At 48.6% G+C, this 24445-nt stretch overlaps 1 protein-coding gene across 2 annotated transcripts; it reads right to left on the bottom strand.

Annotated features, from left to right (window-relative positions):
* Positions 1–1221: 1221 nt before the first annotated feature.
* On the bottom strand, positions 1222–12451 carry RHBDD2 (rhomboid domain containing 2). Of its 2 annotated transcripts, none has more exons than XM_032872456.1 (4): positions 12191–12451; positions 9671–10078; positions 4933–5083; positions 1222–2175 (listed from the first exon to the last, which is right to left on the bottom strand). In XM_032872456.1, the coding sequence occupies exons 1-4, from the start codon at positions 12366–12368 to the stop codon at positions 1818–1820; spliced, it is 1095 nt and encodes a 364-aa protein (XP_032728347.1). In that variant the 5' UTR covers positions 12369–12451; the 3' UTR covers positions 1222–1817. The 2 variants fall into 2 exon arrangements, with proteins under 2 accessions (XP_032728347.1, XP_032728346.1); XM_032872455.1 differs by lacking the exon at positions 12191–12451 and adding an exon at positions 10151–10220.
* Positions 12452–24445: the final 11994 nt, after the last annotated feature.

Genomic DNA, 24445 nt, shown 5'->3' with positions numbered 1-24445 from the left:
TCTGCCTCCCTGGAAACCACGAGCAAAACAGGGGTGGAGATGGTTGCACTGAATGACCGCGGAGGCCCCTCCCAGCTGTGTGACTCGGGGACCCAGGATGGGGCTCTCCAGCCCAACCATACCCACGGCCCATGGTGTCCATGGGCAGGCAGGCCAGAGGCAAGGGAAGTGACCCTGTCACGCTGGGAGCAGGTGGTCCCCTCACTTGCTTCTGGATACAGACCTGGGACTGTAAAGTGTTGCGGGCACTCAGAGCAGCCTGTACCCACCGAGTGACCCTGTGGGACTGGTGCCCAGTGTGCTTGGAGAACAGATGCCCCAGGCTGGGCCCTGCCAGACTTGCTCTGGGACTACAGACGACTCTCAGCTGCAGTCAGGGCATCCAGCTCCCGGCTGGGGAATCCTGCTTGACCGTCACTCCCCCATCCCCCTCACCCGGGGCAGGCCACCCAGATGTGTGCCCGTCACCATCTGGCCCTCCCTAGGCTGGGAGCACCTGTGGGTGTGTCTTACTCACCTCTGATACTCAGGACCTACTAAAAAGCCAGCCCAGAGTTGGCCATCCAGCTTCTGGAACAGATGAAGGTCACACATCCTAAGGTCTGTGACAACACCTGCGGCCAGTCTTCGGGCTTTCTTGGCCGCTTTGGGGAGCTCCAGCCAATCGCTGGTTGACCAGAACTCATGCTTCTCAGGTCGGGCAGGTGCCCGTGGACTCAGAAGCACATTCCTGTCCTCCATCTGCCCTGCGTCAGAGGGGCTGACCCTGCCAACTCCATTTCCTGGGCTTGTTTGCCAGTGGGCTCTGGCAGACCTGGTCCACGGGAAGCCCTGACGGTAGATCAGATGGTAAATGTGACGACGGGCAGAGGGACCAGCCTCTTCTCAGCGCCTCTGGCTTCATGACCAGGATGTCATGGCAGGCAGCCCTTCTCGTGCAGTCCCAGCTTGGAGGTGCCCGCTAGGGGGCAATAGTGGTCCCCGCTGTTGCCAATCCCAGGGCTGTCCAAGCTTCCCGTTTCCCTCTTCAGCTACCCCAGCACCTGCGCCACTCACTCCCCACCCCATGTCCGATCTCCACTGGGTGGAGGTCGTCAGCCTGGCTCAACCTGATCTACTTGTCTTCACCATCACACCCAACACTGCTGCCACCCCAACTCCCAACTCCGCTCTCTCTCACCCCAGCCGGATCACAGAGACACCACACACTACACGCAGGTTGGAGGCGGGTTCTTTATACAAAGGTAATCGACACTGTGGTGCCACCAGCAGGCCACCGCAGTTTGCAATGGCCCGCCTCACCACTCCTGGGGCAGAAGGCAATGGGGGGGGTCTTGGTGGGGGGGGTGACACTACACGGGCCCCAGGACTGCTGAGCTAGGAGCTCCCGAAGGGCAGACACAGACACACGGACACTAGAACCAAGAGCACCACACACGAAGACAGGCAGGAAATGCAGAGCTAGAACGAGCCCCTGGCAGCCACCAACCACCCCAGGGCGCTCTTCTCCCAGGCGTTCTTCGGGAGGCAGTGCGGCGGGTGGGAGCCAAGGAGCCCAGCTGGGCCGCTACGGAACTACGGGACCTAATCACGGAGCGTCTTGCCCTCTGCATCTGTAAACTGGGGACAATCAAATGCACTTCACAAAGCTGTCATGACGACTGCAACAGGGATATATATATCAAAATACTCAACACAGAGCCTGGCACATAGAGGTGTTCGATAAATAATTTTTTGTCAAGAGAATCTTGGCTCCGTTCAGAGAGGACCTTCTTCAGAACGCCAAGATGCGAGACAACTTCCCTAGAAATTCTCTTTCAGGGGATCAGGACCCTCGAGCACTCCTTGGAGCCTGCAGCTGCCGGCGTGGCCAGCGCCCCAGAATACACAGTGCCAGGGCAGTTGAGGGGGGCGGGGGGCTGGACGCCCAGGGAGGCACCCGCGGAAGCCGGGTAGACGCCGGAGGAGTTGGGGGTTGTGCCAAAATGGTTCTGTACGTAACACAGGCCGGAGGCTGGCTGGTATGGAGGCAGGCTGGGCATGTGGCCAGGAGAGCAAGCCGGCCAGGCAGCTAGTTTCTGGCCACTGGCGTGCTGCATCTGGGCGACAGGGTGGCTCGGGGAAAGGTGAGGGTGGCCACTCTGTGTGGGGTAGGAGCCGGGCACGGGGTTCAGCCTGGAAGAGAACAAGAGAGAAGATGCTCACTCCGCTGGCAGTGCCCAGGCCCCAGCAGTCCCTGGACGTGAGAAAGGCTCGGGTCACTGGACCACTCTGTGTGACAACCTGCTCTGGAGATGTGCTGTAACTAGCTCCAAGCACCAAGTGAGGAGACCGGTTAAGCTGAACTGGTGAGAAAGCATCCCCCGAGAGGGGAGGCCCACTCACAGTCCCACAGTAAGCCGGCAGGATGAGGGGACACGGGGCTCGTGACTGAGGCCACCTGAGGCGTAACTGCTCATAGTAGTTTGCCCCCCAGATGGAGACGGGACCTGATCGCAGCTGTCACTGTGTCTGTGACCAGCTTGGCGATGCTACCCAAGGAGAACGGGCCAACTTCTGTGGGAGGGAGGGCAAGAGGGCTCGATTGGGGGGTAACACAGGGCTCGGGCCCAGGCCTTGTCTGCTGTGAGGTTTTCTACCTGTGGCTTTTGGAGTGAAGACTCACAGCTCCAAGTCCCGACCGGCATAACCGACGAGCCAGATGTGTGCAGCTGCCCGCCCACCCCCATAGACACATGTGGCTGGGACCACAAATGGAGACACAGCCTATGGGTTTTGTCCTCTGAGCCTCTGCGCAGTTTCAAACATGGAGAATGACCGCGAACACCACTGGTGTTTGTTAGGTGACTGGACCGAATCCACACACGGTTCAGCTAAAACCTGGCTTGACAAATGAGCCGCTTAAGGGGACACGTGGGTGGCTCAGTCAGTTGGGCATCTGACTCTTGGTTTCGACTCAGGTCACGATCTCAGGAGCGTGAGATCGAGCCCCTGTCAGGCTTCATGCTCGGCGGGGAGTCTGAGTGAGAGTCTCTTTCCCTCTGCCTCTCCCCTACCCCTCTCTAAAATCAATCAATCTTACAAAACAAACAAACAAACAAACAAACAAACAAAAAACCATCAAATCAGCTGTGTTAAGTACAGGAACAGAGCAGTTAACATTAACATCTCACTTCTTCTGCGACTCTTGAAAACGCAGAGAATCGGGATTACCAGAAGTTCACCAGGAGCCTCAGGGAGGCAAAAGCGTCCAGACCGCTATGGAGTGTCAAAGCAGACACGCGTGTTGTGACGCCTGTGTCCCACTGTTGGGCCCGCTGAGATGTCATGCTCTGTTCCAGCGGCCTGGGGCAGGCCGGGATGATGAGGGATCGTATACCACGCCATGTGAGGGACACGGAAGGACCTGAAGGGTCACCACCTCCCTGCCCAGATCTGTCTGTCACGATGAGAAGGCATCAGACCTGGCACTGACGTGTCCCAGGTGCAGCAGGGCAGCTGCTGCTGTGCGTGGAAGGACTTTCTCATCAGGGGCTGCCTTGGCGATGAGCCCCCAGCGAGGACGGAGGTGTTAAGTGGAGGTCAGGGGACCACCCTCAGCTGTCTGAGGGGAGGCTCCTTCACAGGGGGTGAGTTTGTACCCAAGGATCCCTGAAGTCCCCTCTTGAGCCTATGAGAACAATTAAAAGCCTAAAAGCTTCAATACTCCTCTAACTGAATTTCCAGTCTCCCACATATTTAGACCCCAGGGATCCTGTGCCTGAAATTGGGTGAGGGTGCCATTTCTGGTTTTCCCAGTATCCCCCAATACCCCAGCCCCCAATGTCCCCTGCCTTTGAAGTCAAGGTCAGAAGGCCCTGAGCTGGTCAGGGCTGGGGGCGCCCGCCTCCTCAAGTAAGCTACGAACACCAATTCAGCCAAAACCCTGCATCCGGGCAGGCATGGAGCGCAGACCCTATCCCACAGCGGGCTGAAGGCAGAAGTGGGCCGCCCGCCAAGCACCTGAACTTCACACGTGTCCTTTCTGTTGGGGGGACCCCGAAGGAAAGAGAGTCTCCTGCGTGGAGAGGTCCCAGCACAGATGCCCCCAGGGAAGGGCACAAGAGGCCGGCAGTGGGGAACAGCAGAAAGGGGGTGGAGAGGACCTAGAAGAAGAGACCCTAGCTGTGGACGAGGCTCTCCTGCCTCTGCGTTACCTCAAGACACTCCTGTCCTCCTTGCGCCTCCTCTCCGCTAGGACGGAGTGAGGCTGCATGAGCCTGGGCGGCTGGCCTAGCAGCTTCCACAGAGTTAGCGAGCCTGGACTGGAAGACCTGAAACCCGGCCTTCTCTTGCTGGGCGGCCAGGAACACACCACCTCCCAGGTCCTGCGCTGTCTCACGTCCAAGCTGCCTGGTCGGCCGTGCGGACGGGCGGCTTCTCACCAGTGCGGTGTGCTTCGCAGCAACGAGGGCTGGTGACAACGCTCCATGGGGCCCCTCCCTCCCACCGTCTGTCCCACGTCACTCGGTGGATACATGAGCACTTGAGATGCCTTCCCTCTCCCCTGTTGGCTCAGTGCCTACTTCAGATGCAGCCAGGCAGGATCTAGAATGCTCGGGAGACATCTGTGCGAGGACGTTCCGGGCCCGGGACCATCCGCACCCTGTTCCCTTTCCCCACGACACTGAACCAGTCACTTTCCACAGGCCCTGGAACGGCTTCAAGAATAGGCATTAAGAGTTCTGCAACTTGGGCGCCTGGGTGGCTCCGTGGGTTAAGCCTCTGCCTTCGGCTCAGGTCATGATCTCGGGGTCCTGGGATCGAGCCCCACATCGGGCTCTCTGCTCAGCGGGGAACCTGCTTCCCCCTCTCTCTGCCTGCCTCTCTGCCTGCTTGTGATCTCTGTCAAATAAATAAATGAAACCTTTAAAAAAGAGTTCTGCAACTTACTTCCGGCTGTGGGCTGCTCTTCTTTCAGCCGAAGAGCCGGAGATGTACTTGAACACCGAAACCCTCCTCATGAGGCTGAAGGGGAACTTCTGGTCGAGCTTTAGCGCGACGCGCTCAGAGAGGTCGATGGAGTAGCAGTAGGTGAGGCCGTCTGAGGTTGGCGTGTTAAGTAAAACTGAGGCAGCTCACGGGAGGAGGGCCGGACACGTCCCCGTAGCACACACGTACCCACGTTTATCCCACAGGGGGATGAGCACTCGCTCTACCCTACGCTGACGCTGACGCTCGGGGGAAACCAAGAGTTGCGCTTCTGTCCCCTGCCCCTCAGAGGGAACAAGGCCCAGCAGTAGAGGATGGAGGTGGTCTCGCTACCCTCTGCTGGGACTGACAGTTTCTTGTCCGCTTGTCCCCAGACTGAAGGCACTCTGCCTCGATGTGACCAAGTGAGCCTCACTGGCAGTACTTTCCCCATGTGGTCACCACCCCCCGGAAGTGGTCTGAGGTCATCCAACCTGTGTCAACCCACCACCATCTAGGCGGCCATAAAGACTTTCATCTTTATGACTATCGTCAGCTTTCGTCTGTCCGTCTATCCATCTATCCATCCTTTTGACAAATACTTACTGAACACCCATGATACACCAGGAACTGAGGAACGAGTGCCAGACAAGGAGTAAGTCTTTGGGACAGAGGAAGTGGTGAGAAGCCATAGCTTATCTCTGAAACAGCAGGCTGGGGACCCTCACCTAGCGTAGGGAGATCGAGAAGGCTTTCCCCGGGAGGCGAGGTGCGTGCTGAACCCTGAACTGTGAGCGGAAGCAGCAGCAGCTGGCAGAGGGTAGTGGTGGAGAGAAGGTAAGGAAGCCCCAGGAGCTGTTCCTTGAGGCCGTGTTCTCCGCTGGATGCTACTGGCAGTCTGATCAAGACGAGTCTGCTAGGTGAGACTGGTCCACTCCTTACTGGATATTCGGTGTCCCCAGTCACCAGCCACCAAGTGGCAGCAGCACCTGGCCACTGTGAAAACCAAAAATGCCCCTGCATGCTTCTGTGTCCTCTCAGGGAAGGCAGTATTATTTCCAAAGACTGATTTCCAATGACAACCAGGGCTACGAAGAAGTCCGAAGTTGTCCGGGCTGATGACTTCGGAATGCTCTTAACAATTAATTCTGTTTCTAACTCTGACCAAGTCCTGGTACCAGACTAGTCCTCCCACCATAGATAACGGTAAGCTGGACACAGTATTTTACGCAACGATCTTCACACTTTGGACAGCAAACACTGAACAATACTAAGTAGTCTAATGTATGTGTAATTGGTACCCTAGAAGGAGAGGAGGAAACAGGATAGGAAAAAAAATCTTGGGGACATAGTGATGCTAATTTTTTTAGACTAGATGAAAACTCTAAATTCAAAGATCTGAGATCCAATGATCAACTCCAAGCAAGGCCAATGCAAAGAATATCACCACAAAGGCATTTGATAATTAAATAGCTGAAAACCAGTGATAAAAAATAGTGAAAGGAGCCAGAAAAAAAACAATGAATTATGTAAGGAAAATAGTAAGAATGACTACTGATGCCTCATGAGAAAATGATACAAACCATTAAGTCATGCAATGACATCTTCAAAAGTGAAAGAAGATCAGAGAAGGCCAGAATTCTGTATTTAGTGAAATAAAGGCATTTTTAAGAACCAAAAGCTGAATTTGTCACCAGCATACCCACTGTACAAGAAATGTTAAGTGAGGTTCTTCAGGCAAGAGGAAAATGATCCCAGACGGAAACTTGGATCCACACAAAAGAATGAAGAGAATTAGAAGGGGGCCTGGGTGGCTCAGTCAGTTAAGTGTCTGCCTTTGGCTCAGGTCATGATCCCAGGGTCAGGATTGAGCCCTACCTTGGGCCCCCTGCTCAATGGGGAGTCTGCCTCTGCCCCTGCCCCCACTCGTGCTCTCTCTCGCTTTCCTTCTCTCTCAAATAAAATCTTTAAAAAAAAAAAAAAAACAATGAAGAGAATTAGAAATGGTAAATTTGTGGGTGAATGTTATTTTTTTAAAGTAAGAAATATATAATTGTTTAAACAAAAGTAATAGTGATGTACTATGAGGTTTACAATACCTGTGATAGCAGTAGAAATAAAACATAGACACCACCACAAAGGATGGAACAAGAAAAATAGGAATACAATTCTGTAAGATTCTTAAATTATATACTAAGTGGTATATTACCCCAAAGTAGTCTCTGAAAAACTAAAAATGTGTATTGGAAACTCTAGAACAACCACTTAAAAAACAAGACAAAGAGGTATAGTTAGTAACAAATAGAGCAAACCTGTAAGAGCCTATCTTTAAAAAATGAAATGCTGAAGGGGAACCTGGGTGGCTCAGTCTGTTAAGTGTCCAACTCTTGGTTTCAGCTCAGGTCTGATCTCAGGGTCGTGAGATCAAACCCCGTGTTGGGCTCTGTGCTCAGTGCACAGTCTGCTTGAGTTTCCCTCTCCGTCTGTGCTTTCCCTACCTCAAGTAAATAAATACATCTTTAAAAAAAAAAAAAAAACCTAGAAAAATACTCAGCTGAAGTCAGGAAAAGAGGGAAAAAGTAACAAAGAGAAAACAAAGAGCAAGACTTAACCTCAACCATATCAATAATTATACTAAATGTACATGAGCTAAACATGCCATTTAAAAGGCAGAGATGGTCAGACTGGAGAACTAACTACATGCTATCTACAAGAAACATGTTTTAAATACAAGGACACAAACATGTTAGAAATACAAAGATGGAACAAGAGATACCACACAGATCCTACTTTTAAAAAAGAAAACCAGAGTAACTACATAGTAATATCAGAAAACAAAGACTTTAGAGCAAAGAATATTACCAGAGATTAAAATGGTCCATTTCACAATGATAAATGGTGAGTTCACTGAGATGACATAATAATCCTAAATGTGTATGCACCCAGTCATAGAACTTCAAAATACTTGAAGACTGACAAGAACTGAAAGGACAACATAGACAAATCCACAATTTTAGTGGGAAATTTCAATAGCCCCCTTTCAGTAATTAATATAACAAGTGTAACTGTATAGAAGGCTAGAACAATGTCAACACCTTGACCTAACTGACATACACTGAACATGACACCCACCAACTGCAGAATGTCCATTCTCTTTTAAGTACACATAGAACATTCACCAAGATATATCAAATGCTGGGCCAGAAAAATCTAAAAAAGAAAGTTCTCTGACCACATGAAAGGAAATTAGAAATCATCAACAAAAGGAAATCTGAAAAATCACCTAAAACTGAGAAATTAAGAAACTCATTTGTAAATAACCCTTGGATCAAAGAAGAAATCCCAAGGAAACTCGGAAAACACTTCTAAGTCAACATAAAAATATAACATCAAAATGTGTGGGATGCAGCCAGAATGGTGTGTACAGGGGAGTTCATAGCTTTAGATTTCTTATTAGAAAAAAAGTTCAAAATTAACAAGATAACAATTTTAGAACAAGATAAACTATGTGATCCATGTGTATTTACACACTGACTACCCTAATAGCTTACAGAATCAAAGATTGAAAGAGATTTTGGGAATGTACCTTATTCAACCCCCAACACTACCAATTCAGGTATTTAAAAAAAGGAACCCACATTAGGGCGCCTGGCTTGCTCAGTCAATAGAGTGTGTGACTCTTGATCTTGGGCTTGTGAGTTCAAGCCTCATGCTGGGTGTAGAGATTACTTAAAAACATTTTTTTGGGGGGGTGCCTGGGTGGCTCAGTAGGTTAAGCCTCTGCCTTCGGCTCGGGTCATGATCCCAGGGTCCTGGGATCGAGCCCCATATAGGGCTCTCTGCTGTTTGGGGAGCCTGCTTCCCCCTTTCTCTCTGCCTGCCTCTCTGACTACTTGTGATCTCTATCTGCCAAATAGATAAATAAAATATTAAAAAAAAATTTTTTTATATCATAAAAAGAGGAGTGCCTGGGTGGCTCATTCAGTTAAGTGTCTGACTCTTGATTTCTGCTCAGGTCATGATCTCAGGGTCGTGGGACTGAGCTCCACGTTGGGCTCAGTGCAGAGTCTGCTTCTCCCTCTCCCTCTGCTCCTCTCCCCACCCTCCTCCTCCCTCTCTAAAATAAATAAATAAAATCTTAAAAAAAAAAAAAAGTAACAAACCAATTTTAGAACTCCAACCTCCAACCTCCCCTCCCACTTGCCGCCAACCATCACTGCCGGAATACTTACACAAGGGATGTTAAGGTTTATCCTCAGTTTCTAATCACCCATAAAAGCCTATCTCTAAAAAATTCTTTTCTGACAGACTAAATCAAACCAAACCAAAGCAAACAAACCTGTTTCCTCTTCCTTTCATGGAATATCTCCAGCTCATGGGTCTTTCAAATTCTTTCAATGAAGCTTCTTATCATAATTAGCTAAATGTAGGTTTACAGTTCAGTTTACGAGGGGAAAAAACCCCAAATCAGAGTATTTCAAAGTGGCAGTGCTAAGCTGGGGTGAGGAGATAGCTACCTATGTTGATGGTTTTCCAGATGGGGAAATTCTGGCCTAGAGGGGAAGTGACCCACCCAAGACCTCGTGGTTTTCAAAGCTGAAGCTTGAATCTAGATTACCTACATCTGAGCCCACAGTTCTATCTACGAACCCCTAGACCCTCCACCCTGGTTCACTCTTTGGCAGGTCACCACCCTCCAGTTCCCTTCTGGAAAGGATACACGTTAGCCCAATTCCAAGTCCACAGACATTACTGAGGAATGAGGTCTGGGGAATGAGCCAGGAGGCGCACAGAAGCAGCCACGGCACCAGCATCGAGGGCACAACCATGCCAAAGACCAGGGCCCTCCTCATCCGAGAGCGGACAGAGTTGACTCCCAGCATGGCAAAAGCCACGGGGGTGAAACCTCTGGCATCTTCCACCTCCCCCAGCTTCGACAGCGATGACACAGCTTCAAACGACAGGAAGATGATGGCGGAGAAGATGGCGAAGATCACAGTGAAGAAGCAGTGGCGGACGGTGCCCACGGTTCTCTCGAAATTGCCAGCAAAGCGCCAGATGATAATAGCACCGCAGAGCAGGGAGACCGGGTTCTCATAGACGAAGATGTACGTCACCAGCCTGTAAACTGCAGGGGGAGCAGGGTTAGAGGCCTGGCAGTAGAGGGGCTCGAAGCAGGGCGAGCCAGGTTACAACCCACCTCGGAAAGGGGGCGTAGCTGGCTGTTGGTGCCACCGAAAATCAGCCAGGAGCCACGAGAGGCAGGGGGAGGCAACAGTGGAGGACCCAAGACTCAAAAGCAGAGCTGTGAACATCCAATATCCAATCCTTGCTCTTTCCCGGACCTGTAGCAAGTCCGTGACTGGCTTTCACGTGGGGGAAAAAAATAGAACCCTTTTTAGCGTGGGATGGTCTTTGAATTGGTTATGTGCTTTAGAATCCTTTTTTTTTTTTTTTTTAAGGTTTGCATACTGACCTATCTCACCGGGCAGTTTGAGGATTAATTAATTGTAACAGCTTCAGGGGTGGACTGAGTGGGTGTCACTTAACACTCTTTGTGCCAGTCTCCTCGGCTGTAATCCTGACCTCTCCTTCCATAGTGGCTGTTCAGAGGAAGAAAAAAGGGACCATGAATTATTTTGTACCTAAAAAGATCATAAAACTACTACTAATAAGATAGACAACGCAGACGTCTTTCTTGAAAGCGCTTATCCCATCTTACAGGTAGAGCAGTGCCTGATATGCAATATGACTGCAAAGAAACTCACTCGTGTCTTTCTAAAAGCAGTCATCGCTTCCGTACTCTTATGTCCCCGCAGGCCAAAACGGTAAAATGGAGGAGGGGACTGGTGAAGTCGCAGTAATACTGAACCTTGGGGGTGGAAAGGCTAAGCCGTGGAATCTTGGCTCGGTCACGTCCAGGCTGGCGGAGTCCAGTCACAGGCCTGCCAGCTTTAGTGTCTTCATTGTAAAGTAACAGGATCACAACTGAGGCCTTGGAATGTCTCTTACATGTCAAATACTCCCACGTCCATGAACCCCACACTCAGAGAAGCTGTGAACTCAAGTGAGGAGGGGGAGCTCAGTTGACACATTTTGCATTTGTCTGGGGGGGGGTATGCTCTGTGTATCTACGTTGGGAAGAATGGTCTGAGTGGGGAGGCAGGCTACGAACCGGACACCTGGGCCGTCTCTGTAAGGCTGCACCATCTCAAGAGTACACGATTTGCTGAAGTCATTCCAAGTACAAAGTGAAATCCCCAGTATAAATGTGAAGATTCTAGAAGCAACTCTATAGGGTTTGGGTATTAGACACCCCCAAGCCTCCAGTTCCAAAACATCACACAGTAAGAAAACAAAAACAAAAACAAAAACAAAACCAAAACCTGTTGCTGTCTCAATTGCATGACTTGATAGCTCTGCGACTCCCCCGCATTAAAGCCTGTTTCACCCAAATGATGGAGAATAATAAAGCCTACGTCACTGGGATGGAGATTAATGCTCCTGAGCGTGCTTTGCGAAATAACAAAAGGGATACAGCTTTCTCATTTTCCTCCCCAGAAAAGAAGGGGGAAGAGACAGAGACTAGGGATGTCTCTCACGGGTGGGTGTTTATCCTGAATCGATCTGCAAAATTTCTCAGCTGTAGATCACACAAACACCTGTTTCCCAAGGCACAAGACGTCTCCTTGTTGGGGAGTTGGGAATCGGAGTCAGGGTTAAGACGCACACTTAAGAGGAAGCAGAAGACGTTCTAAACCCCAAAGAGGCCAGGACGCTTCCAGGGGTAGCCACAGACGATGCTCAAGCGTGTTGACGAAGGAGACAAACACTGTTCCCGGGGTGCGGGGCAGGGGGTGGGGGAGGTGGGAGTCAGGCCCCCCAGCAGACGTCGGTGTGTATGTAACCGGGAGCGGGAGAAGGCAAATCCTTCTCGGGGAGCGAGCATGGGCGAACGAAGCGAATGGACGCGGGGCCTCGACCAGGGCTGTGGCGCGGGAAAGGGGGGCGATTTCGGGCAGGGGAGGATCACAGCGATGACGGGGATGCGACTCTGGAGGGACAAAAGACGCGGGATGCGAGGCCGGTCCTCCGGGCGGGGAGAACGATGGCGCGGGCGGAGTGGCTGGAGGTGAGGCCCGACGGCGCGGGCGCGGGGAGGCCAGAGCCCGGAGCCCGGGGCCTGGCGAGGTGCGGGGAAGCGGGCTGGCCCCCGCGGCCCGGCCCCGCCCCTGCTCACCTTGCCAGTTGCGCAGGGCCTCCGAGCGCAGCGAGAGCCCCGACGGCGCCAGGGGAGGCTGCAGCAGGAACAGGCGGGGCCCGGACACCAGCAGCGAGAGGAGCGCGGTGAAGAAGGTGGCGGATGGCACCTCGGGACACAAGGACCAGCTCCGGTACCCGGGCTCCGAGGCCGCCATGGCCGCCGTCGCTCCCGCGCCCCTTCTCGGCGCCCGCTGCTCCTCGGCTCCTTCCGCCTCCCTGCGGCTGTCTCCCCTGGCAACAGCGGCGGAGGAGGCCGGAAGCCCCGCCTCCCCGAAGCCCCGCCCCGCGCCGAGCCGCCCAATCCAGTCGCGCAGGCCACGGGGAGTGGGAACAGCGCCCTCTGGCGTGCAAGGAGCTGAGACCTCGCGCAGGTACCGGGGCTGCGTCCGCTTGCGGGACACGCGGGTTTGGATCTCGTGGGCTCCGCTCCAGACGCCGGATGATTACTGTGTTGCGGTTTACAAAACTCTTTCATACGCACGCGCACGCACCTGCCTTATCTGTGCTTATGCCCATTCCACCGATGAGGAAGCTGAGGTCTGGGGAGGGCCCTGGGTAATTCAGTTGAAGGGCAAAGGCAGATTTCGAACTCAGATCCTGCCCCTGCTAGGGCTTGGAATTGGCCGGGAGTACAGTCGAGGCAGGCTTCAGTGGCTGGATTGGAGAGGAGCAGGCAGATGAGGGCGAAGCGCTAGAACGTAATGGAAGGGAACCTGAGATTCTTTCCATCCTCTATGTGCAGTGCTAAAATATAACTCTGTGATTTTTCAGATGTTAATATAAAGCAGCGGGACATGTTTAAATGAACACTGGGTGTTTCTAAACTCATGCTGCTCATGGTGCAGCAGTGGGCATAAAAATTAATTGAGGTTTACTGAACAGGAAGCAAAAATATGAATCAGGGGTGTGGCGAGCTGCTAAAATCTTCAAATGGGAACTTGGGTTGCTGGAACCAGGTCCAGGCCCTGGAAAGAGGAAGGGGGTGGTGGTCCCGGCTCCTCGGCGCCAGTCCCGCAGCTCCAGGAGTTCTGGGACTACTTCTAGACACACACTCTGGAAAAGGATGTAGAAAATTAGAGTTAGGGTGCCTGGGTGACTCAGTGGGTTAAGCATCTGCCTTCAGCTCAAGTCGTGATCCGAGCGTCCCCAGATCAACTCCTGCCTCTGGCTCCTGGTTCAGCAGGGAGCTTGCTTCTCCCTCTGCCTGTGGCTCCCCCTGCTTGTATTCTCTCTCTCTCTCTGACAAATAAATAAATACAATCTTAAACAAGAAGAAAGAAATAAAGATAGAAAGAAAGAAAGAAAATTAGAGTTTCTTTAACAAAAGGAGCCCAGATTGGGAAGGAAGGGGGAGGGAGGACTTCAAATCATATCTGATAAGTAACAATTAATTAAAGGAACCAGAGAGACGTCTCTGGAGAAGCTTCAGGGGTCCTGAATGCTGCCTGGGAACTATGTCAAGAGTTGTCCCTAAGGTGAGGGAGTAGATTTATTCTGTGTCACTCCAGAGGGGAGCACTGAGACAGAAAGGTGGAAAAGACAAGAGACCATGTGACATAAGGAAGAACTTCATGACAGTTTGGGTTGTCTGTCTATGGAATAAGCTGCCTTGCTCAGTAGCGAGCTCCCCGTCACTAGTAGTGTGCAAGCAGAGGCCATGTGATGACTTGGTGAGAATATTGAAGATTTTCAAGCATCAGGTTGGAGGTGGAAGTAAATGGCTTTTAAAATCCCTTTGGATACTCCAGTTCTAAGTCTGCATAAACAAACACAAACACATATGGAGGGCTGACACATTTGCCACTTATCAGGGGGTCCAGGATAATTGCATTTGGTCTCCTGATAGAATGAGAATTGTAGGATTTCACATATCCTACAGTCAAGGGAGCCTCCAACAGTCTATCTCTCTGACTCTGCCTCCTTCTCATTTTCAGTGGGGAGCCTGCTTCTCCTTTTCCTTCTCTGTGTGCCCCCCCTCAAATAAATAAAAAAATCTTAAAGAGAAAAAAACAACTCAGAAGAGCCTAGGTGCATCTCATGTGTCCTGTTCCCTGAGAATCTTCCTCAGTCCCTCTTTTACCAGCTTATTTTCCCTGGGGGAGACAGAATAATGGCCCCCCACAGGTGTCCATGTCCTAATCCCCAAATCCCATGTATATGTTACCCTCTGTAGCAAAAGGGACTTTGCCAATGTGATTAAATTAGGAATCTTGAGATTATCGTGAGCCGATGGAATCATGAGGGTCCTTTTAAGGAGAGAGGAGGGACAGAGGGAAGAAGGCAGTATGAGGACAGAAACAGAGTCGAAGCTTTGGGTTTGAAGACTAAGGCAGGGGCTGCCAGCCAAGGAATGAGGCAATCTCTAGAAGCTGGAGAACGCAAGGAAACGGATTCTCCCCCCACCCCCCAGAGTCTCCAGGAAGAACGCAGCTCTGCCAACACCCTGATTTTAGTCCCATAAAATCCAGTTTGAACTTTGAACCCCAGAAGTATTAAGGTTATCAATTTGTGGGGTTTCCTTCCAATTTTAAAATCATGGCAAAAATACACACATTTACCCTCTTAATCATTTTTAAGTGTAAGTACATTCGCCCTTAGGAGACTGTGAAGTCTGCGAGGGCAGACACCTGTTCTGGAGCCCAGTACGCAGTCGGTGCTCAGAAATACTTGGTGGTCCCTCCGCTACGCAGCTGATGTCTTTGCACAGGGAAGAGAAGGTCGTTTGAGGAGCTGGAAAGGAGCACCCCAGATGCCTCGCTTGGCATAGCTAAGACAGCTCTGTGACCAGTGCTAACCACCCATCTTGCTAGGCTGGGGTGCTCCTGGATTTGCGCCCCCACCCCGATCCCAGGGCATGTCTGCAGTAGTCACAGAATGACTTCAACGCCCCCCGGGCCTAGGGATGGGGTGGGGGCCTGCGCCAGGGGTGTGGGACATTAGGTCTGGGGGGGGGGTTGTCCCCAAGGGGTCCCAGCCTCTCAGCTCCAGCGCACGGAGCAGCGCAGCTCCTTGTCAGCCAGCGCTGGACTTCTTGACCCCGCAGCTGTGGGATGATGGCAGCAGAGCAGAACGACAAGGACTGCCTGATCCACCTTTCCGGCTTCATTCAGCCGTCCCGGAGCCTCCAAGCCACGTCCTTACTGCCCCCTGGTGGACAGTTCGGTGCAGGGCGGGGGAAAGGCCCCGTCCCAGGGCAGAATACTGCCCTCTGCTGGCCCTCTCTGGTAGCGGCTCACATCCAGACGGATAGTTTAATCTTAGGGGTCTGGGGGTGGGGGGTGACCGCTGAGTAGCTCCCTTAGGTCCCAAATCCTGAATGGCGACACTCTACGGCAAGATAAGTGCAGCATTCATTTACCACACCATCTCTCTCCAGTTCTGTTCCATACTCCCAGAATGGGGACATCCAGCAGGAAGCCTAAACTCACAGGCCCCCACAAAGGATGGAAGGCTAGGGACCCCCACCCCTTCTGATGGCAGCCCGGCTTCCATAGGGATCCTCAGGATCTCCCCCCGCACTTGGCTTCAATGCGTCATGGAGAGCGAGGTAGGTGGGAGCCAGAGAGTAGAAGCCGTCCTGGGCCATGTTGTGGGCTGACTGCTCTAGGCACAGGCGGAAGTGTAAGGGGTTAAGCTGGGGGAGTCATGACCCATTCATGTTTTAGAAAGTATGGGGAAATGAGCACGGTCAACATTGCTGAGAGGATTGAAAATTGGTACAATTTCTTTGGAAGGAAGTTTTGCAATGTCTTTCAAAATGACCAACACGTCATGTAGCTCTGAGCCAGCAACTCCATCTCTAGGATTTTAAGCTACAGATGTACTTGCCTATTTGGAAATGTCTTATACAAACAGCCAGTCATTGTGGTGTTGATTGCAATAATAAAACGATAGCCCGATGTCCGTCATTGCAGGAATGATTAGTATAGTCTGTCCCTTCAAAGGAAGACCCAGTCATAAAAAACCGACAAAATCAGACAAAAAACAATAACGAGGAAGCTATATTTCAATACGGAATGATATCTAAAAGATTTTGCTCAATGGGAAAAGCAAGGTTAATAACAGTGGATATAGTGCACTACCATAAATATAAAGATGTGGGAGAGATAAACATTCTTTTTTTTTATGCTAAATGACCATTCAGTTTCACACTCCCCAGGGTCAGTGGGGACCCCCAGTGAGATTGTATTATACCCCGGTTTCCCTCCACAGTCCACGTCCTCCCCTTCCCTAGGTGCTGACCCCGAGAGTGTTCCCGCAACAAATTCTAACCTCCATCTCAGGGCGTGCTTCTGGGAAAGCACAAATTTAATTTTACTGGAAGTCCCCGGTTTTCCAAAGTGGTTCGCTATTTTATACTCCTACCAACAGTAAATAAAATTTCAGTTGCTTCCTGTCTTTGTTAATACAGATGTGTGTTCTTTTTGGTTTTAATTGGTCTTTCCATGATGGCTGAGCACTTTCTCAGGAACTTGTTAGCCAAAAAGAGGAAAAGAGATAACTGTGGCTGCTGTGTGGAAGGGGCACGAGTAAAAAGAGGTGGTCCCATCAGTACATAGTACAGGGTCCCAGACAGAGATGATGATGGCCAGATACACATCATTGCTGCGGAGATGGAGGGGACGCCTGGGTGGCTCAGTTGGTTAAACGTCTTCCTTTGGCTCAGGTCATGATCCCAGGGTCCCGTCCCTCTCCCCCTGATGCTTCCCCTGATTGAGCTCTCTCTCTCTCTCTCTCAATTAAATAAAACCTTTTTTTAAAAATTAGAGAAAAGTAAAAATAAAATAAAATAAAAATAAATCAGAGATGGAGAGCCTATGAGATGGCTGATGGAGTGGGTATGCAGGGTAAGAAAAAGAGAGAAATCAAGAGGGGACTCCTTCAAGGTGCCCTTTACAGATCTGGGAACAAGGAAGGGGAGAACAACTTTAGGGGAGTGTAGAAATCATTTGGAAGGAGAGGAAGGATTGGGAGAGCTTGAAAGGGCAAGGAAGGCATTGGGGGCGGGGGAATAGGATAGATGGAGAATGAGTCTGCACAAAGTTGCAGAATCAAAATGGTGTGGTACTGGCCTCAGGACAGGCATACGGACCAATGGGATAGAACAGAGAGCCCAGAAATAAACCCTCACATACATGGCCAACTAATATTCAACAAGATCCATGGGTGCCTTTCCATGGCGGGAGGAGAGTCTTTTCAATAGATGGTGTTGGGAAAGCTGGATATCCACATGTAAAAGAGTGAATTCAGATCCTTATCTTGTACAAAAAGAACAGAAACAAAATTTAATTCAAAATGGATCAAAACCTTTAAACTCTAAAACTCCTAGATGAAAAAAATAGGGCGGGGGGATCTTTATAACATTCAATTTGGCAGTGATTTCTTGGATAGGACACCAAGGGAGCAGGCAATAAGGGAAAAAAGAGATACCTCGAACTTCGTCAAAATTAAAAACCTTGCCTGCATCGAAGGACACGATTAAGAGAATGAAAAGACAACCCACAGAATGAGAGAAAACTCTGTGATGAAAATATAGGTGTAAATCTTTGGGACCTTTGATGAGATACCAGTTTCTTAGTTTTTTTTTTTTTTTAAAGATTTATTTACTTATTTGACAGAGATCACAGGTAGGCAGAGAGGCAGGTAGAGAGAGAGAGGGGAGGAAGCAGGCTCCCAGCAGAGCAGAGAGCCCAATGCGGGGCTCAATCCCAGGACCCTGAGATGATGACCTGAGCTGAAGGCAGAGGCTTAACCCACTGAGTCATCCAAGCGCCCCTAAATCACATATTTGAAAAGGGTCTGGTATCCAGACCATGTAAAGAACTCTCATAACTCAACCATAAAAAAGGCAACCCAGTTAAAAACTTGGGCAAGGGATGTGAATGAACATTTCTCCAGAGGAGACAGAAAACACCAATAAATACACGCTTGACTTCATTCATCCCTTGGGAAACGCAAATCACAACCGAATTGAGAGACCTCTTCAGACTCAGTAGGATTTCTGCACTGAAAGAAAGAAGGAAAGAGAGAGAGAGAGAGAGGAAGGAAGCAAAATGGTGCCATTACTGTAACACAGTGGCAGTTTTTCTAAACAGAATTACCAAATGGCTCCGCAATTTTGAATCCCACACACATACCCAAGGGAATTGAAGGCAGGTGTTCAAACAAAAGTATACACAGCAATGTGCATATCAGCATTAATCATAATCAGCCTCCAAGTAGAAACAGCCTGACTGTCCATCAATGGATGCGTGGCCAGATAACACGAGATATATACATACAGAGACGTATTTGGCCATAAAAAGGAATGAAGGACTGATGCTGAAACACAGGTGAATCTTGAAAACGTTAAGTGGAGGAAACAAATCTGAAAGGAGCACAGATTGGGAAATGTCCAGTGTAGGCAAATCCACAGGGACAGAAAACACACTAGTGGTCGCCACAGTGTGGTGGGTGGGGGGGAGGGAAACGGGGCATGAGCGCTAATGGGTATGGTGTCTTTTTGGGGAGTGATAAAAATGTCCTAGGATTAATGGTGATGGTTGCCTAGCTTTTTTTTTTTAAGATTTTATTTATTTGATATATATAGAGAGATCATAAGTAGGCAGAGAGGCAGGTAGAGAAGAGGGGGAAGCAGGCTCCCTGCTGAGCAGATATCCCGATGTGGGGCTCAATCCCAGGACCCTGAGATCATGACCTGAGCCAAAGGCAGAGGCTTAACCCAGTGAGCCACCCTAGGCGCCCCTGCCTAGCTTTTTTTTTTTTTTTGAGAGGGAGAGAACACGTGTGCATGCAGGCACATGGCAGGAGGGAAAGAGGGAGGGGGAGAGAGAGAACCTTAAGCAGGCTCCATGCCCAGCACAATCTCACAGCCCTGAGATCATGACCTGAGCTGAAATCAAGAGTCGGACACTTTACTGACTGAGCCACCCAGGCACCCCTGGCCCTTTTTAGAGAGTGCACAACTTCTTGAATATACTAAAATCTACAGAATCTGTACACTTAATAATGGTGGATTTTATGGTAGGTGAATCAAATCTCCCCCAAAAAAAAATGTGTGCAGAGAAATATAAAGGTAAGAATAAATGAAAAACATGATATTAGAGGCAAGATGGTGGAGGAGTAGCAGACTGAGATGACATCAGGTAGCAGGAGTTCGGCTAGACAGTTATCAAACCATCCCGAACAACAAACCCAACAGGAGATGGAAGAGAAGAAGAGCAGCCATTCTAGGAACAGAAAAGCGACCACGTTGTGGAAGGCGGGTGGCACGGAGAAGTGAACCGGAAGCGACGGGAGGACAGACCACTGGGGGGGGGGGCGGGCTCCCGGCCAGCGCTGGAGCCAGAGCACAGAATCCGACCCTGTAGGAGTCGCTCCAAGGAGAGACGTCGCTGCAGAGACGGAGCGGGGGCAGGGCCCTCACGGGGACAGCACGGTCTCAGGTCCCACGGGGTCACAGAAGGACCGGGGGTGTCTAAGGGCGGCAGAGCTTGCGGGTATCAGAGTGGGGACACCGGCGGCAGAGACGGGGCTGAGGAGGGGCTCTCAGCTCGGGGTCACCTTAACCTGTGACCCAAGGCACAGTCGGGCCACGGCTCTCTGCACAGGGACCCCCCACGCGGCAGATCCGGGGACACTCACCGTCCTTCTCCGGGAGGAGCCTGCGGGAGTGCGCGGCGGGAAGCTGCGGGTTTGCGGACTCCAGACGGGGCCGCGTCAGAGATGGAGATGCTCGGTCACAGGCCGGATGAGCTCGGAGTGTGTCTGGAGACCAGGGACACTGGAGGGACTGACAGCTTTTCTCCCCGGGGGGCGCACTGGAGAGTGGGCCCCCAGCTCTCTGCTCCTCCAGGCCGGGGACCAGGAGGCCGCCATCTTCATTCCCGGCCTTCGGAGCTCTACGGAAAGCGCTCAGGGAACAAAAGCTCTGAGCGCGAACCCGAGCAGATGACTTAGCCCCGCCCCTGGCTCCGGTGATGCAATTCCCCCTCCGGCAAAGACATTTGAGAATCAAGGCAACAGGCCCCTCACCAAAAGATCAGCAAGAACCTCCAGCCAAGACCAAGCTCACTGATCAAGGAGAACTGCGGAAGTCCAGAGGAGGGGAAAGCAACACATAGAATTCATGGCTTTTCCCCCATGATTCTTGCAAATAAATAAATAATACATAAATTTTTAATTTTTTTCTTATTCTGTTTTTTAAATCTTGCCTCTTCCCTCTTTTAACCTTTTTTAACTAGTTCATCTTAACAATACCTTTCTTAAAAAAAAAAAAAACTTTTTAAGCCTTCATTGTTATAGGCATATTTTATCCCTTCATGTATTTAACCTTATTTTTTTAATGCATATAGCGTTTTTTTTTTTTCTAAAAAATTTTGGGATTCAATTTCTTCTAATAGATCAAAATATACCCTAAATCGGGGTGACTGGGTTGTTCAGTGGGTTAAAGCCTCTGCCTTCAGCTCATGTATTGATCCCAGGGTCCTGCTCAGCAGGGAGCCTGCTTCCCCCCACCCCTCTCTCTCTGCCTGCCTCTCTGCCTACTTGTGATCTCTGTCTGTCAAATAAATAAATAAAATCTTTAAAAATATATATACCCTAAATCTAGCACATGGCTTTGTTCTAGTCTCCATTCTGAGCGCATTCTCTCCTCTTCTTCTTTTTTGTTTTTAAAGATTTTATTTATTTATTTGACACAGAGAGAGATCACAAGTAGGCAGAGAGGCAGGCAGAGAGAGAGAGAGAGAGAGAAGCAAGCTCCTTACTGAGCAGGGAGCCTGATGTGGGACTTGATCCCAGGACCCTGAGATCATGACCTGAGCCAAAGGCAGAGGCTTAACCCACTGAGCCACCTAGGTGCCCTTCTCCTTTTTTTTTTTTCCCCCAACCAACTTACCTTATCAATTCATTTTTTAGATTTTTAAGAAATTTTTCATCTTTAAAATTTTCCTCTTTACAGTCATAGTCCATCCCTTCATCGTGTTTACCCTTATTTTTGTACACACACACACACACACACACACACACATATATATATATTTTTTCTTTCTTTCTTTAAAATCTTGGGAGGTAGTTTCTTCTAAGAGACCAAAATACACCCAAAATCAAGAGGGTGGCTCTGTTCTTGTCACCAGTCTAATATATATATATATATATATATATATATATATATATATATATATATATTTATTTGACTATTTTCCCCTTTCTTCTCTCCCCAGTTTTCAGTCTCTTCTGATTTGGTTAGTGTACATTTTTCTGGGGCCTTTGCCACCGTTTTAGTATTTTATTCTCTCATTCATATATTCTTATCTGGATAAAATGACAAGGTGGAAAAACTCACCACAAAAATAAGAACAAAAGACAGTACCTATGGCTAGTGGACCTAATCAATATGGACATTGATAATATGTCAGAACTAGAGTTCAGAAAGACAATTCTCAAGGTGCTAGCTGGCCTCAAAAAAAGGCATGGAAGATATTAGAGAAATCCTTTCTGGAGAAATAAAATCCTCTTCTGGAGAAATAAAAGAACTAAAATCTAACCAAGTTGAAATAATAAAAGCTATTAATAAGGTGCAATAAGAAACGGAGGCTCTTACTGCTAGGATAAATGAGGCAGAAGAGAGAATTAGTGATATAGAAGACCAAGTGATGGAGAGTAAAGAAGGTGAGAAAAAGAGAGACAAACAACTACTGGCCCACGAGGGGAGAATTTGATAGATAAGTGATACCATAAGATGAAACAATATTAGAATAATTGGGATTCCAGAAGAAGAAGAAGAAAGAGAAAGAGGGGCAGAAGTTAAGTTGGAGTGAATTATAGTAGAGAATTTTCCTAATATGGCAAAGGGAACAAGCATCATATTCAGGAGGCACAGAGAATCCCCCTCAAAATCAATTAAAATAGGTCCACACCCCCTCATCTAAGAGTAAAACTTACAAGTCTTAGTGACAAAGAGAAAATCCCTAGGACAAGAATTCTGTAACATACAAATGTAGAAATATTAGATTGGCAGCAGACTTATCCAGAGAGCCGGCAGGCCAGAAAGGACTGGCAAGATATATTCAGAGCACTAAATGAGAAAAATATGCAGCCAAGAATACTATATTCAGCTAGGCTGTCATTGAAAATAGGAGAGATAAAAAGCTTCCAGGACACACAAAAACTAAAAGAATTTGCAAACACCAAACCAGCCTTACAGGAAATATTGAAAGGGGTCTTCTAAGCAAAGAGAGCACCTAAAAGTAGTAGACCAGAAAGGAACAGAGACAATATACAGTAACAGTCACCTTACAGGCAATACAATGGCACTAAATTCATATCTTTCAATAGTTAACCTGAATGTAAATGGGCTAAAGGCCCCAATCAAAAGACACAGGGTATCAGAGTGGATAAAAAACAAAACCCATCAATATGCTATCTATGAGAAACTCATTTTAGACCCAAAGACACCTCCAGATTTAAAGTGAGGGGGTGGAAAACAATTACCATGCTAATGGACACCAAAAGAAAGCTGGGGTGGCAATCCTTGTATCAGATAAATTAGATTTTAGGCCAAGACTATAATGAGAGATGAGGAAAGACACACTATATACTCAAAGGGTCTGTCCAACAAGAAGATCTAACAATTTTAAATATCTATGCCCCTAACATGGGACCAGCCAACTATATAAACCAATTAATAACAAAAACAAAGAAACACATTACAATAATACAATAATAGTAGGGGACATTAACACCCGCCTCACTGAAATGGACAGATCATCCAAGCAAAAGATCAACAAGGAAATAATGGCCTTAAATGACACACTGAATCAGATGGACATCACAGATATATTCAGAACATTTCATCCCAAAGCAACAGAATACACATTCTTCTCTAGTGCACATGGAACATTCTCCAGAATAGATCACATCCTGGGTCACAAATCAGGTCTCAACTGGTACCAAAAGATTGGGATCATTCCCTGCATATTTTCAGACCACAATGCTCTGAAGCTAGAACTCAATCACAAGAGGAAAATTGGAAAGAACTCAAATACATGGAGGCTAAAGAGCATCCTACTAAAGAATGAATGGGTCAACCAGGAAATTAAAGAAGAATTGAAAAAATTCATGGAAACAAATGAAAATGAAAATCTGTTCAAAATCTGTGGGACACAGCAAAGGCAGTCCTGAGAGGAAAGTATATAGTGATACAAGCCTTTCTCAAGAAACAAGAAAGGTCTCAAGTACACGACCTAACCCTACACCTAAAGGAGCTGGAGAAAGAACAGCAAAGAAAGCCTAAACCCAGCAGGAGAAGAGAAATAATAAAAATCAGAGCAGAAATCAATGAAATTGAAGCAAAAAGGACAGTAGAACAAATCAATGAAACTGGGAACTGTTTCTTTGAAAGCATTAATAAGATTGATAAACCCCTGGCCAGACTTATCAAAAAGAAAAAAGAAATAACTCAAATTAATAAAATCATGAATGAAAGAGGAGAGATCACTACCAACACCAAAGAAATACAATTATAAGAACATATTATGAGCAACTATACATCAGCAAATTTGACAATCTGGAAGAAATGGATGCATTCCTAGAGATGTATAAACTACCAAAACTGAACCAGGAAGAAATATAAAACCTGAACAGACACATAACCAGTAAGGAGATTGAAGCAGTGATCAAAAATCTCCTAACAGGGCGCCTGGGTGGCTCAGTGGTTAAGCCTCTGCCTTTGGCTCAGGTCATGATCCCAGAATCCTGGGATCGAGTCCCACATCAGGCTCTCTGCTCAGCGGGGAACCTGCTTCCTCCTCTCTCTCTGCCTGCCTCTCTGCCTGCTTGTGATCTCTGTCTGTCAAATAAATAGATAAAATCTTAAAAAAAAAAAAAAATTTCCCAACAAACAAAAGCCCAGGGCCAGACGGCTTCCCAGGAGAATTCTCCTAAACATTTAAAGAAGGATTAATACCTATTCTCCTGAAACTGTTCCAAAAAATAGAAATGGAAGGAAAACTTCCAAACTCAATTTATGAGGCCAGCATTACCTTAATCCCAAAACCATACAAAGACCCCATCAAAAAGGAGAATTATAGACCAGTATCCTTGGTGAACACAGATGTGAAAATTCTCATCAACATACTAGCCAACAGGATCCAACAATACATTAAAAGGATTATTCATGACAACCAAGTGGGATTTATTCCTGGGCTGCAAGGTTGGTTCAATATCCACA

The sequence above is a fragment of the Lontra canadensis genome, unplaced genomic scaffold (assembly GCF_010015895.1).
Source record: "Lontra canadensis isolate GAN:19392208 unplaced genomic scaffold, GSC_riverotter_1.0 scaffold45, whole genome shotgun sequence".
Taxonomy (NCBI): Eukaryota; Metazoa; Chordata; class Mammalia; order Carnivora; family Mustelidae; genus Lontra; species Lontra canadensis.
The sequence above is the reverse complement of the archived record's forward strand: the minus strand, read 5'-3'. Positions and strand labels throughout refer to the sequence as shown.